At 41.6% G+C, this 15,195-nt stretch overlaps 2 protein-coding genes across 2 annotated transcripts in view; one reads left to right on the top strand and one right to left on the bottom strand.

Moving 5' to 3' along the window:
• NUP210L (nucleoporin 210 like) overlaps window positions 1–11,373 on the top strand; it is an 82,926-nt gene extending 71,553 nt beyond the window's left edge. Inside the window, exons 34-40 of the mRNA XM_065882220.1 lie at window positions 1,989–2,115; window positions 4,690–4,839; window positions 6,528–6,778; window positions 7,283–7,487; window positions 10,495–10,596; window positions 11,101–11,175; window positions 11,273–11,373. Of these exons, the coding sequence (XP_065738292.1) occupies window positions 1,989–2,115; window positions 4,690–4,839; window positions 6,528–6,778; window positions 7,283–7,487; window positions 10,495–10,596; window positions 11,101–11,175; window positions 11,273–11,373 (1,011 nt within the window). The remainder of the gene's footprint in view (window positions 1–1,988; window positions 2,116–4,689; window positions 4,840–6,527; window positions 6,779–7,282; window positions 7,488–10,494; window positions 10,597–11,100; window positions 11,176–11,272) is intronic.
• Window positions 11,374–11,799: 426 nt separating this feature from the next.
• On the bottom strand, window positions 11,800–13,335 carry RPS27 (ribosomal protein S27). The gene is made up of 4 exons (XM_065883098.1): window positions 13,330–13,335; window positions 12,931–13,039; window positions 12,254–12,364; window positions 11,800–11,883 (listed from the first exon to the last, which is right to left on the bottom strand). Exons 1-4 carry the CDS (start codon window positions 13,333–13,335, stop codon window positions 11,855–11,857), a joined length of 255 nt encoding a protein of 84 aa, XP_065739170.1. The 3' UTR covers window positions 11,800–11,854.
• Window positions 13,336–15,195: the final 1,860 nt, after the last annotated feature.

The following is a 15,195-nucleotide window of genomic DNA, read 5'->3' as shown; positions in this document are numbered from 1 at the left end:
ATGAGTAAATTGCCCAATAAGTGCCCACATGGTATCTGGTACCTTCTTTTATAGAGCTCTAGGTGTAACATAAATAATTACATATAGATGGCATGGTAACATAAATGATCATGTCAGAAATGCTCTTAGAATAAATACAGAAGAAAGTCACTAATTCTGCCTAGACATTAAGGCTAAATTTTCCACAAATGACATTTAAACTGAATCCTGGGATTAGGAATTTGGCAGAAAAGAAAGGGAGAAGGCATATATATACAAAGGCAAATTAAAAGTATATGTTGTGTTTGAAGACCAATGAATAAATCAGGGTGGCTTCAGCGTAAGTTTTAAGGGTAGAGAGGGAAAAATTGGATAACATTCAGAGAACTTGTATCATGAGCAGATAAGAGGGTTGAGGAGAAAGGCAGTATGAGAAGACAACTAGAAAAAGGGGCTGAGAAGGTTCTAGGTGCTAGAAAAGCAAGGAGAAAGGTGTCACAAAGGCAAGAGAGAGAATGCGCTATGATGTCAGAGGCTACAGATAAGTCAAAAGGTCATATTTCAGTTGGTGTACTTCGTAAAAATGCTCATTTAATTATTCACTAACTGGTAGACAATCACTGAGGCCTGTTATATGTCAGTGATTATGCTAGGCTCTGGAAATACAAAGATGAAAAAGACAAAACTCCTTTCCTCACTGAGCTCTTAACATAACTAACTTGATTTAGTTACCGAGTCTAAGCTCGTACTGCTCACTGTACGACAAGCCAGTAATCAAGAGGCAAGTTGTTGCAGGGGGCAAGGAATAACGACTTTATTTGGAAAGCTAGCAAATTGAGGTGGTGGGCTTCTGCCCCAAAGAACCATGTTGCCTGAGTTAGAATTCAGGTTCCATATCCATACTAAAAGGGGAGGGGGCAAAGTCAAACACTTCCTGGTTCCCATCAGCCTCCAGCAGGGGGACGTGTTCATTTTTTCATCCCTGCAGTCGCTCACAGGTGGGCCTGGTCAAGATGTTTCCTGTGAGCTAAACAAAGGTATTTTAGCTTAATGCTCATTTCCTGGGAAGCAGGGTTCCCAGAGATGGGCCTTTATGTATAATTTAAGCTTTTAGGCAACATCCCTTTAGTGATTAACTTGTAGTAGAATACAAAAGGTTCTTCCCTATTACAGTTTTAAGGTCCATGAATATATGAAAAAATAAAAAACTATGGTAGTACTGAGGAGACTGGACAGTATACTGCATTTAAATTGAAGGAATTTGGGAGGAATCCCCTGGTGGTGCAGTGGTTAGGACTCTGCGCTTCCACTGCAGGGGGCATGGGTTTGATCCCTGGTAGGGGAACTAAGAAGTAAGATCCTGCATGCTGTGTGCAACAGCCAAAAAAAACAAAGCGGGAAAGGATACCCAAAGGAGTTAGAATCCAAAAATAAATAAATAAACCAATAAGTTGAAGGTATTTGGGGGGAAAGGGCCATCATTATCACCATCTTCTCTCAATGTAATCATTAAGCACTTGCCTTATATTCAAGGCACAATACAGGCTGTACAAAGATATATTAGGGTTCTAAGTTGAAACGTAGAATCTAATGGGAGGGATTTTAACAAGTATAAAAATACCTACAATATAAGGCAGAACATTACAAGTATTTTGAGAGAAACAGAATACTTTGAGGTTTCAGAAAAGTTGAGATTATATGCAACTAAAGAGAGAAAAAGAAAACTTTCTAAAGGAAATTGCAACTGTCTTCAAAGACATCTAATAGGGAATCATACAAAGGGAATATATGTCAGAAGGAATAATGCACAAAGACCTCCTTTTAGAAAAAAATGTTATTTTCTTTTCAAAAGTAAACAAATTTTGTGGTTCTCAAATATGTGATCACTAGAAGGGCAATTTGCTCTTGTGTGAAACTGCTTTCAGCTAAATAAGTTATGAGGGATGGAGAAGAAGGGAACCAGATTCTCTAGGAACTTAGGTACCAATTTTCCTTTGGTTTGCTGACAGGTGGTGATCCATGCATCATCAAGATTAACACTCAGTTATGACCTTAAGACTTACCTCACCAATACCCTCAATTCAACTGTGTTCAAGCTCTTCATCACCACTGGCAGAAATGGTGTCAATCTTAAAGGTCAGCAGTCTCTTTATAGTTCTGGGTCATTATTCCCACCTTTCCCATTCTCCCTCATTTGCCCCTTTGAATTAGCAATACAAGTTTTCTTTCATTTCAAAATTGATTCTACTTTTACAAAGAAATCACTGAGGGACTTTCACGGTGGTCCAGTGGTAAAGAATCTGCCTTCCAATGCAGGGGACGTGGGTTTGATCCCTGGCTGGGGAACAACTAAGCCCGTGCACCACAACTACTGAGCCCTTGCGCCTCAACAAGAGAGCCTGCATGCTGCAAACTACAGAGCCCACACGCTCTGGAGCCCGCATGCTCTGAGGCCCGCGCGCCACAGCTAGAGAAAAACCTGCACGCCATAACTAGGGAGAAGCCCGTGTGCTGTAAGGAAGAGCCCGGGCGCTGCAAGGAAAGATCCCACATGCCGCAACCAAGACCTGACGCAGCCAAATGATTAAAAAAAAAAAAAAAAATCATTGAGCGCTATGAGACCTCAGAAATTATGACTGGATTAAGGTTTTGAAATAGGCTCAACCTAGTCACTGTTGTCTTTTTAGTTATAACCCTGAGATCAGGAGGTAGCCTAGACCAAGGATTTCCAAACATGGCTGATTTTTAAGGTTATCCAAAGAAATTTTTAAAAAATAGATTCTTAGGCTCCATCCAGATTTAATAAATTTGGGATAGAGCCTAGGATACAATTTTTTTTTTTATTTTGGTTGCATTGGGTCTTTGTTGCTGCACATGGGCTTTCTCTAGTGGTGGTGAGCGGGGGCTACTCTTCATTGCAGTGCACAGGCTTCTCGTTGCAGTGGCTTCTCTTGTTGCAGAGCACAGGCTCTAGGCGCACGGGCTTCAGTAGCTGGAGCATGCGGGCCCTGGAGCACACAGGCTTCAGTAGTTGTGGCACAAAGGCTTAGTTGCTCCACAGCATGTGGGATCTTCCCGGACCAGGGCTGGAACCCGTGTCCCCTGCATTGGCAGGTGGATTCTTAACCACTGCACCACCAGGGAAGTCCAAGATACAATTCTTTTAAAGCTTCCCAAGACTTGAGAATTGTTGGACTAGATGATATCTGAAATGTTATTCGCTCAGCAAATTTGCCTTGTGCTTTTCTTTTTTCATTCTGTATTGGGCCATGATTTACTGTCAAAAAAAAGGGGGAGGAAAGATAACTAAAATACAAGAAGCTTCTAATAGATTCCAAATGCTGTGTTAGGAATTTTTATATTTTTTATCTCATTTAACAATCTCATCATGTAGTAATTATCATCATTTTAAAGATGAGAATACTGGGAATTGCCTGGCAGTCCAGTGGTTAGGATTCTACGCTCTCACCATCAAGGGCCTGGGTTCAATCCCTGGTCGGGAAAAAAAAAAAAGATGAGAACACTAAGTCTAAGAGCAAGTAATTTGTACAAGGTAACAACCAGTTAGTGGCAGGAGTGGTGGATATGCTCCACTCCAAAGTCCATGTACATCCTTTCATTCCTCTTTTTTTAAAGAACAAATTCCAGATTCGGGGGCAGGGGGAAGGTAAGGGGTGGGGAGAGGGTAGGGGGCGAGAAAACACAAACCAACCAGAGAAGTCCAGAATATAACAGAATATAACTGTTTATAAAACAAGATAATTTAAACTCTAATTGCCCTTTTTGTCCTTCAATTTTAAGCACTTAATATATTTTCTTTTCAGAGTAGGTATTTAATCTTAAAAATACAATCTAACTATGTATGTATAAATAAGAACACTTGATCTTTAAAATTCTCCAGGTTCTTTTACAAAGTATTAAATGTTTCTTCATAACATATTCACTCATTGTTGTCCACCTTATTGAATTTTACAAGGAGACTGTAATTCCCCCCCACCCCACCCCAGCAGAATCTTTCTAAAACCACAACTATTATGAAACCTCATGTAACAGTTCTTTTGATATTGCTGATAGTCTCCAAAAGATGAGAATGGTCCCTAGACTGCTGGCAACTGAGAAAGAGCTTTAGCAAACTAAGACTGTTAAGAAACTGTGCAGGGGAAAATCCTGTTAACAAGACATAGTTCCTATTTAATTTAAAATGCATCCATTGCAGCTGACCCAACCTTGGTGCCAGTCTGTTTCTTGCTGGCTATGTGGCTCCTGTTTAAGGCACCACTTGTAATGAACTTCTAGAGATCTTTGACTTGAATCATGCTGCAAAACAGTATGTTTTAGAAAACAAACCTTCCTAGACTTAAAAGCTACCTCCCAAGTGTAGCACTTTATTTCCAACAACTGTCCAACTTCTGTGTAATCTTATTCCCACTGATGAATTCCAAAAACCTTTGAAAGAGGACAGCAGCTATGATATTGATAATAGAAGCCCCATTATAGTCACAAACTAGCAGAAGCAAGGGTCTTACAATCCTTTCACCTTGATTGTGGTAGGACCCAACAGAGCTGGCAAGTAGACAGCTGTAGCAAGTCAAGGAGAACTGACCCTTTGTTTTGTTTGTTTGTTTTAGTACCAAACTGCCTCTATATAATAGCCTCCCCTTTTACAAATTCCCCTTAGTGAGAGCTATTTATCTCTTTTCTGCTCATTAGGATCCTGCACCCCAAGTCAGGCCTTGGCCATTACAACAACACTTCTTCCAGAGACCCTCATGCTGTGCCATGTACAGTTCAGTAATACTTTACTAGACATTCCAGCAAGTAAAGTCTTTCATGTCCATTCAGATTTCAGCATGGAGAAAGGTGGGTTCCACCAGTTGAATCTGGTTTCCCCCTTGTTTTCATATTTGTGCAAATGTCACTTTCTTATTGGATTGCATTTCTACTTTCCAGTTTCATCTGCTATATAACTGTGGAATCTTTCTCAGTCAGCATTTTTATTCTATCCATTCAACAAACTTTTAACACGTCTATAATATACTATGCTTTTCTATTATAACTTACTACTTTCTCCTTTGTTAGCCTGTTATCTTTGTGAGGGCTTGGATTATGTCTCATTCATCTTTTATCCCCAACTAGTAGCACAGTGTTTGAATGTCGCTGAACTGAAGGATATTCCAAGCAGAACAGCATTAACAAGTGGAAAGCAGAAACAGGCATGACACTGGGAGGACTTTAAATAAATCAGTCGACTGATCTAAAATGAGACAATTCATGTCAAATGTAAATAGGTAATGCTGTATCATGTAAGAGCTTCTACTCCAAGGTCAGGCAGTTTGAATGGTATGAGTAATGAGAAACCACTGATGGAAGGTTCATTCAGCAAACCGTTGAGCACCAAACAGAATGCCTGGTACCAGGACAGGCCCTGGAGGTACAGTGGAGTAAGACAAGGCTTTTAACTCTTACTAGAATTGCACAGGGCGATTAGTTATAGAATAAAGATATACATGGGATCCTAGGACGCCAGAAAGAAAGGAGTATCTACATCAAACCTGGCAGTTAGTGTGAGGTTTTACAGAGGAAATAACCTTTAGAAGGATGACTAGAACTGAGGTAGATGTGAAGAGAACAGGACATTCCAGGCAACACACAGCCCTGGAAAAGTTTTCAAAAATAAGTTTAAAGTATACAATGGCAGGGCTTCCCTGGTGGCGCAGTGGTTGAGAGTCTGCCTGCCGATGCAGGGGACACGGGTTTGTGCCCCGGTCCGGGAAGATCCCACATGCCGTGGAGCAGCTGGGCCCGTGAGCCATGGCCGCTGAGCCTGCGTGTCCAGAGCCTGTGCTCTGCAACGGGAGAGGCCACAACAGTGAGAGGCCCGCGTACCGCAAAACAAAAAAAAAAAGTATACAGTGGCAGTACCCAGAATGGATAAGAAAGAATGAGAGGCAAGGAGACTAGTAAATGCAATTTACATTGCAATAATCCAAGCATGAATTGATGAGTGTCTAGACCAGACTAACAGAGAAATACTAACAGAGGGGCCAGATGTGAGACATTTCAAAGGACGAGTTAGCAAGATCTGGATATAGGAATGAAGGAATAGATGTCAAAAGACAACTGAGGTTGAGCATGGGTAACTAGAAAAACAATACTATTGACAGAAATACAGCCATAAAGAGGTGGTTTGATAGAAAAGTGATTAAACCATGTTCAAATCTTGCCTTTCTTCCACAAAACCTTTACTGATCCAACTCTGACTACTTCATCCTATATCACCTTAATTTCCATTTACACTATATTATTTAATACTCCCTGACATGTCAATTTACCAATAATGGTATCCTTAAGTTCAACTGTGGGTTCCCTGGGACTGTTTCATCTTTGGTAAACTCCTCCATAGTGGCCAACAGTATGCTAATAGTGAATACTCAAAACTTGAGTTCACATTCTGAATTTGCATGTAACTATTTTTCCTTCCTATCCTACTCCAGTTGGCTAAATAGAGCCTCTGAACCTTCCTGCTCAGTTTTTCCTCTTTTCTTCAGGGGTTTATGTCTGCCTAATCAAGGTTCGACCCCAGTCAGAGGAGCTACTCCAGGCCCTCAGCACGGCTGACACCTCAATCTATGGTTGGGCCTCGCTTGTCAGTGAGCGTAGCAAGAATGGAATGCAAAGAATCCTCATTCCTTTCATCCCAGCCTTTTACATCAATCAATCAGAATTGGTTCTTAGCCACAAAAAAGACATCGGGGAGCTAAGAGTACTGGGAGTGGACAGAGTTCTTGAGAAACTAGAGGTATGTTAAGGACTGAAGCAAAACAGGTCAGGGTTTTGAAAAAGAGATTTTTCATTCTCAGTCCAGGGTAAAGGAACAGTTACTGAATGACTTGATAAAATCACCACAGGAAATTCTTAAACAAAATGAAGAAAATCTGTCCCCTTCACAATGCCAGGGGGGCCCCCAGAGTCCAAACTCTAGGTCAAGAGCCTTGTCAGTCTGGAAGATAACACAAATACTTTTATGTATGTGTGTATGTATATAGATATAGATATAGATATTACACCTATGCTGGCTTGAAACAATTTTAGAATGCTAGCTTAAAACTTTTTTTGAAGGCTATATTATTCTCACAGATCGTCTTCCCTTATCCTTCAACACATCTAAGTGAGAAAAAGTGACTTGTCAGACAGCTAGCTAGAACTAGAAATCCAGATGTCTTACTGTGTATGTTTAAGATTGGAATGTATTGACACAAAACTGACTTTTCTTTGAAACATGTTCCATCTCCTTTTCTCCAAGGTCTTCCCCAGCTCCCCAGTTCTAGTGGTCTCTGGCCAAAGGCACTCTTCCCTCACACGTGGTCTGGCTATCTACCCCATAAAAGTAGTCAACTTCACTTCCCTCCAGCAGATGGCATCACCTGTTTTCATCAATATTTCCTGTGTGCTCACCAGTCAAATTGAGGCTGTGCGAGTGAGAGCTATGAAAGGCAAGTGTGGTACAGGTGAGCATTGGGGGTGCCTATTTTTAATCTAGAGGCAAAAAGAATGCATTATGATTTAGTCAATGGGAAACATTCAGCCACTTGACCAGCATTATTCAAACTAGCTGGGACATGGATCTTTATTCTCCAAGCCTACTCTATAAAATATAACCTTCAGGTAGCTTTCTTATCACTAGCTAAATGTTATACTTAAATGTTATGTCAGTTTGTCAGCTTCGTAAGTATACTACTTACCCTGTTTTAAACCTCTTGATAAATGTTTCACTTACTTCAAAAGTATTTAGCAAACCTTTGTGCATCAATGGGCAAATGGTGGTAACCCTAGAACCAAGACTTAGCTTCCCCAAATCCTGATTCTACCATTACCCAGTTTAGAAATGCTGTCAAGTTTGGGTGGGATGGGAACCATTATGGAAAGAGGTATTAGGAAAGCCAGAGAACCATCCTCCTTATACGTGTCACTCTCACTTGCCCATGCCTCAAGGGAAACAGTATTTCTCTTAATTACTGGGAGTGAATTAGGCTGAACCTTAGTACATCTAATGGGAGAAAGGTTTTTGCTTCTATAAGCACCCGATCTGTACAGGTCAATAAATATTCTAAGCATATTTATATGCATTTTAATTCTCATGATTCTAAAGAGTTTTCTAAAACTTTATAAAGATGTTTTTCCCTTTAAAGAGTTGAGAAAATTGAGGTGTTCAGGGTCCCACCAACTAGAAAGTGTTCAACTCCAACCTGTCCTTTCTGTGAAAGCATTTTTTTTTTTTGCGGTACGCGGGCCTCTCACTGTTGTGGCCTTTCCCATTGCGGAGCACAGGCTCTGGACACGCAGGTTCAGCGGCCATGGCTCACGGGCCCAGCTGCTCTGCGGCATGTGGGATCTTCCCAGGTCAGGGCACGAACCCGTGTCCCCTGCATCGGCAGGCAGACTCTCAACCACTGCGCCACCAGGGAAGCCCTGAGAGCAGTTTTTAAATCTAGAGTTCATGGATCTCCACAAAGGTCCACAGACAGAACTCAAGGTGTCCATGCCTTGAATGGGGAAAAAAAATTGCATCTTTATTTTCAATTAACCTCTAACTGAAAGTTAGCATTTCCACTGATTATGAATATAAGCAACAAATCACAGCAGTATTATATGTGACTTTGTCACCAAGGGAAACCATAGATGTTTTCATGTTCCAACTGTCACATCTCAAAACATTTCATTTCGAAATTACAGTAGTTATCAGACCTAAAGCTACAAGTTTTTTATTAATAGAGCACACATACTACTGTATCACAAATTAGGCCTTTGAACATTTTGCTAACTGTATATTACAAATTAGGTTTTTTCCCTATTTTCATCAACTCTTGATATTAATTGGTTTCCTTTATTCCTACATTTTATCTTTTGCATTTAAAAACATTCTGAGTTGGGATCCATTGACTTTATCAGACTGCTGAAGTTGCCCATGGCAAAAAAAACAAGTTAAGAACCCCTGCACTTCTTAGAGATAAGAAGGACAAGCAGGGCTTCCCTGGTGGCGCAGTGGTTGAGAGTCCGCCTGCCGATGCAGGGAACACGGGTTCGTGCCCCAGTCCGGGAAGATCCCACATGCCCCGGAGTGGCTGGGCCCGTGAGCCATGGCTGCTGAGCCTGTGCATCTGGAGCCTGCGCCTCAGGAGCCTGTGCCCCGCCATGGGAAAGGCCACAACAGTGAGAGGCCCGCGTACCGCAAAAAAAAAAAAAAAAAAAAAAAAAAAGAAGGACAAGCAGTGTAACAGTACCATCACAGTGGGTGGGAGTCTTTAGATACAAACATCCAACCTTCAGCTCATTCATACAAGTGTGTGCCTACTGTTATGTCCCAAGCATGGTCCCTACTTGCAGAAATCAGATTTAAGACAGGGCCCAGGGACTTCCCTGGTGGTCCAGTGGCTAAGACTCCACGCTTCGAATGCAGGGGGCCTCGGTTTGAACCCTGGTCAGGGAACTAGATGCCACATGCTGCAACTAAGGGTTCGCATGCCACAACTAAAAAGATCCCGCGTGCCGCAACTAAGACCCGGCACAGCCAAATACATAAATATTTTAAAAAGACAGGGCCCAACTAAGACAGGAATTAGTTCAATGCAGCCAGAACAAAGGGGTGCTATAAATTAACGTGCCTAAGTTTTATTGGGACTCCCAACAGTGGGACCTGATCAAGGATTAATATAGTCTTGTTTCTACTAATAAGCAACCTCTAATTAGTCTTCAGAGTGAAGCAGTTTGTAAACAGTGTGAAGTTGTTACAATAGTTGTGAAACAGAGTCTGGTGAGAGGTAAGACCAGTTAAGAGCCCAGAGGTAGAGGGCCTATGTAAGGGATGCAGAATAGGAACTAGGTCCAAGGGCCTGGTGACAGTTTACCTGGGAAGGCCAGTTAAATTCAGGCAGTTTTGTGGGGCAGGGAAGAGTTCATTTCTAGACACTGAAAAGTTTGAAATAACCAAAGGCAAGTGCCAAGCATGCTTCAAACACAGAAGTCTGAAGTTTTATTGAGGACAAGTTTATAAACATATCAGAATGTACCTGAATAAAAAAGGACAAGTAGCCCCTGGATTTAAGAGGTTATTGGTGATCCAACAAAATACTTCATTCAGGTTAGAGGGATTAAAAGGAGAACTTGAATCACCATAGACTATCACAAACTTGGTGACGGAAAGCAGTCACATGGAATTAAAGTGCACAGGAAAGGTAACAGGCATTTTAAAGTGGCAAAGAATTTAAATATTCTTTTGTAAGCTGAAAAGAAATAAGACTCAAGAATTGTAATTTACTGTTAGAGAGATAAAAAACCAAAAAAAGGTAAGAGGAGCTAAGTTCAGTTCACCCCTTTTTATCTGGTAAGAAGCAAAAGAATTTCCTAGAGGGCTGGGTTTTGACTATTTCAGCTAGATACTCTTAGGACCACACAAGTTTTTAAATGCAACATCTGTCCTGGATAACTATAATCTTCTTTTATTCTGCCAATGTGTAGATCAATGTGAAGATTCACGTGTCCTCCAGAAGCTCATGGGTTCTTACCAGATTTTCTTTACCCTCTTTGCGGTGTTGGCACCAACAGCTTTCCTCTTTCTAGGTAAGAAGTCCTTATATTCAGCACCGTGGCCTTTTGACTTGGAAACTGCCTTCATTTTATTTCACAAACTAAATGAGGATGAAAATTAGCTGTTTATCACATCTAATTTGGGACATGCAACTGAAACTGATTTAGCCTCCCTAACCCTAGTCACTAGTGGACCAAAGATCCCACCCAACTTACTAGGAAGCAATGAACTGCATGTGGCCAACAAATACCACACAGAAGTGGAAATTACTGCTAAACCTTAGATTATAGCTAGTTTTGCTCAAACACATAGCTAGAGATGATTCAAGCAACACAACACGTACTATCATCTACACGTGCATTTCCCATCTCTCAACCAGAAGTTGGAATACCTCTAAGACTCATTGAATAAAAATTTCCTGTAAGTATAATTATTTAATTTGAAGCCTTTTTTTTTATAGCAATACTTGCCCCCTTAAGGCCTTCCTCCAGTGAAAACAATTCTCTTTGGTGACATCTCCCTTACTCTTTTTCCAGCATACAATGCCTTCCTAAACAAGATACAGACAGTTCCAGTTGTTTATGTACCAACTCTAGGTGCACCACAACCAGGTAAAGAATCACCATCTTTATCACTGAAAAGCTCAGGTATCATCCTCATTCACTTTTATTCACCCTTCATCTATCTCCCTTCCTCCTTTACTTCTAGGTTCTTACACATCCACACGTTCTCCCCCTCCCTTCATGAGTCCACAACCCCCACCAGCGCAGCGTCGGCTACAACATTGGCTTTGGAGTACAAGGCACTAACCTCTGCTTGGACAAGTCCCCTTAACTGCAGGGGGCTGGAAATTTCTAGCCCTAGACCAGGAGCCTAGCAGCAACCTCTGCACTCATAAGCCTCCAAACAAGCCTTCTGAGAACTGTAAATAAAGGATCCTAAGCTGTTTTGTGTTAAAGTGGTGTGCTGGATCGCGTTTTAAAGATCAACTGTCAGTTCTTAATTCTAAGAAAACATAAAAGTGAAAGCAAGTACCCCATTTATGTACCATTCCAGTTTTTAACCAAGCTCTGCAGATTTATTCAATAAGCCTACGGATAGGAATGTCCCAAATGGACTTTTTAAGTATTTGCCACTTACTTGCCCCAAGTGACTCTACAGTCCACTCTTCTGATTGCCCCTGAATACGTGAGGTAGGAACTTCCTAGCAGTAAAACAAGACAATAAACAGGACGTATCCAAAATGTGTTTATTCGGATGGTTTCCCATTCATCCTGATTCCAGGGGCTTTTAGTGCTGCTTCCGTCTGAAAGAGCACCCTGCAAGAATAAGTTCCGAAGATTAACTGACAGCAGCCTACTTACCCTGTCCCACCCCTACAAAACAAAATGATGCCTGATACCCACAGGAAACCTACATCTGTAGTTTTCTCAACTCTTTTAGCTCCTACCTACTCACTTAAAGACAACATCAGCTTCAGTTCATATGAAGCCCCTTTTATCACCCATCCACCCCAGCCTTAGACAGAAGCACTGAGATTAGTGCTTTCTAATTATGCTTTTGGAGAAAGAGAGAAAAAAAAGACTATCAAACCCAACCCTCTTTGCAAGACAGCCTGATAATTTACATTATACATGACCTCTCTCAAGATTCAAACCCCAAAATCACAACATTAATTAAACCATTTACCTTCTGTAAGCCTTGCTTTTCCTCCTGTAGGCTGGCAGAGGACGGTAGAGCAGCCAACACACAAAACTACTGTTTGTGCATGGCTAAAGACGGTGGTGATTTTATAGCATCCTGTGAAAAAACATCGAGTTACCCTATTTTCCTCAAACCTTTATCCATTTAAACATATGCTGTCATGTATTAACTGTAAAACAAGCATGTTATGTAAATGCTTGAAATTTACTTTCCTATTCTAAATCGATTACTTGGCTCTAGGTATACATTAAAGCCAACTTAAGAGCAACCTGGACTATCTGCCCCCACCTATGATTTTTTTGTTAATGCGTTACCACCATCATCCAAAAAACCTATCCGAGAGTTAAAATATAGACAATCCTCTATTTGGTGAGGGGAGCGGCTCAGTAACTGGTCAACGTATCCACCCCCTTGTCTCCAGGTACAAGTATATAAATGACCACAGCAGAAACCCAACGTAACATTCCAGTGTTTCTCAACACAAAGAAATGTTAGGGTCTGCACATAAAGTTTTGAAGGGAGATCACTATGGATCACTGTTCCTGAAATGCAAAATTTTACCCATCTCAAACATTCAAATTTTAAGAAATCAGAACCGTTTCAAGGATACCTTTTTCAATGGGGTCCAGTGCTTTCCCCACTACTGCAAGTTATCTCCTCACCTGGGCATTTCACATCCATGAAATAGGAATTGGGGCTCTGCACCAGGCGCTTCTTCTTGTGTTTCCTCTTCTCCTCTTCTGGAGAGGGATGAAGGAGATCCTTTGCGAGCTAAGAGAGGCAAAAATGCAGAGATTTAGAAACCATCGGCGAATACGGGATGATCGAAAACAGCCCCCACTGCCACACACCGGGGAGAGCTCGCCCCTCGCCGCCCCTGCTGTCTGCGCAGCTGGGCCGCCATCTTATCGCCTTTCCGCTCCTGTCTATGCAAAAGGCCCCATGGGCCTCTGCAAAGTGCGGAGAGCAAGTGAGAGCCCTCTGCGATCCGAAGTCAGCGTGAGGGGAGCGTGCGGACAGAAGAGCGAGAGCTCCACGGAAACCTGCACCAAGGAACTCACAGGCATGTTCTCATGAGGAGGTCGTCACCGTCGGAAAGGAGCGAAAGCGGAAATTCTGCTCCTTAAATTCGCCGTCCCGCAGGAAGTGACGCCTGGGCCTTCTGCCGCCATGTTGGGAAGGTCCTTCTCTCACGGTGTGTGGGCGGCGGGGCGAGGAGGGGGCTGCCATTTTTGGAAGGTCTCTAAATGACAGAACATAGATGAGTCGCCATGTTGAGAGAGTGAGCATGTTTTCTTAAGGTCAGCGTTTGATCTCTATTAAGGGGTAAATGGACAATTTTTAAATTTCGCGCTGCACTTTAACAATGGGAACTGCTTAGGAAAACAGCGAGACTGAGCCATGTCTGGGACTTATTAAATTTCTTTACTATTTTTCAATTGGTTTAGTTTGCCCATTTTTAATAATTCAGAAATGTAAACATAAAAAAAGGAAGTCCTCATATTTTCCACACCTCCAGCCTATTCCTAGGGCTAACCATTGTTAAATTTTATTCTCTCCTTTCCATCTTTCCCTCTAATACTGATTACATCACTCACTTATGTAGTACTTATTTGTGCATTGTTCTGACTGCTTTTCACATGTTAATTAATCGTCACAACAACTCCAACAGGTTGATACTATTATTATCCACATTTTACAGATGGGGAAAGTGATGTCCAGAGGCATTAAACAAATTGTCCAGAGTATGCTACTAAACCGCCTTCCAAAAAGGTTGTGCCAGTTTACATTCCCACATCCTTTCCCCCACACTTTCACCAGCACCGCCTTTCCAAGATTTCTAATCTTGGCAGCATCGACACTCTTGACAGGGAATGAGAAGAAAAAATGAAGAACAAATCATGGTCTTCTACAGTAATGATCAAAGGGTTAGAATGTCCATTTGTCATAAAGGAGGGGCGAAGATGACCCAAATGGCATCTGGGGACCTGTTTAATTCCAAAGGAATGGAATAGGGCAAGGGATGTGAGTTCTAGTCAAGACTGTACTGGTAAACGTTTAACGTTTAACACCTGACTATACGGAAGGGGTTAAATATGCTAATTTCAATGGCGTAAATACTCCCACCGTGGCCAATTTCATACTAATGTGATATCATTAAACACGGATTTGGAAAGAGATAAGCACAATCTGTTCTCATGAGCCACTAAGGATTGGTTCCAGCACACTACTGATGGGTGAGAAAAAGCTCTGAGGAAGTGACATTTAAGCTGAAATCTGAAAGACAAGGAATCAACCAAGCAGCAGTTTGGGGGAATAGAATTCTAGGCTGAGGGAAGAGCTTGTGAATATAAAACCAGAGACCGAATGAACCTGCCAAAATTGGGGGGGGGGGGAAGGCATTGTTGCAGAAGCTCAGAGAGCTAGGGGGAGAGTACTATGGAGATGAGGCTCCAGTGAAAGCAGGTATACAGCAGCATAAGTACAATTTAGAGAGGTGAAAAAGAATAATATATTGCTGGGTATGAAGAGTCCAGATCCAGACAAAATAAAATGAAATGAAAAAGAATTGATGGAGTTTTAATCAGAACAATCCATGAACATTGAAGAGTAATTTAAAGGGCTGGAGAGAGATGGTTTGGACAGCGAGAAATAGAGGACACTCAAGATTTGTAATACAGCTTGAAGACATAATGGCTGGTGAGATAAAGGACAAAAGGGGGTTGAATAGTTGTGTTTGAGAAAGGACGAACATTGGCACACAAGGTAACGAGGATAAGTGAAGTGACAAGAGATGTCTTCTCACAACCAGTACACTATCCTTATACAGGAACTGTTCTACTGATCTGCTATTAGAAAAGCAGATATTTTGAGTAATTTTTTCCAAAGGCAAAGATAAATTTGTTTCTTTATAGCTGTGTTCTCCG

Source organism: Phocoena phocoena, chromosome 1 (assembly GCF_963924675.1).
Source record: "Phocoena phocoena chromosome 1, mPhoPho1.1, whole genome shotgun sequence".
NCBI classification, from domain to species: Eukaryota; Metazoa; Chordata; class Mammalia; order Artiodactyla; family Phocoenidae; genus Phocoena; species Phocoena phocoena.
Note: the sequence above shows the minus strand (reverse complement) of the source record. Positions and strands in the feature narration are given on the sequence as shown.

Bases quoted from the DNA above. Each gene is read 5' to 3' on its own strand.
- RPS27 (XM_065883098.1), bottom strand. The intron at 12,365-12,930 runs GTGAGGAGATAA...GTTTTTTCACAG, and splicing joins CATGGATGTGAAATGCCCAG to GATGCTATAAAATCACCACC. The intron at 11,884-12,253 runs GTAAATGGTTTA...TTATTCTTGCAG, and splicing joins AAAAGCAAGGCTTACAGAAG to GGTGCTCTTTCAGACGGAAG.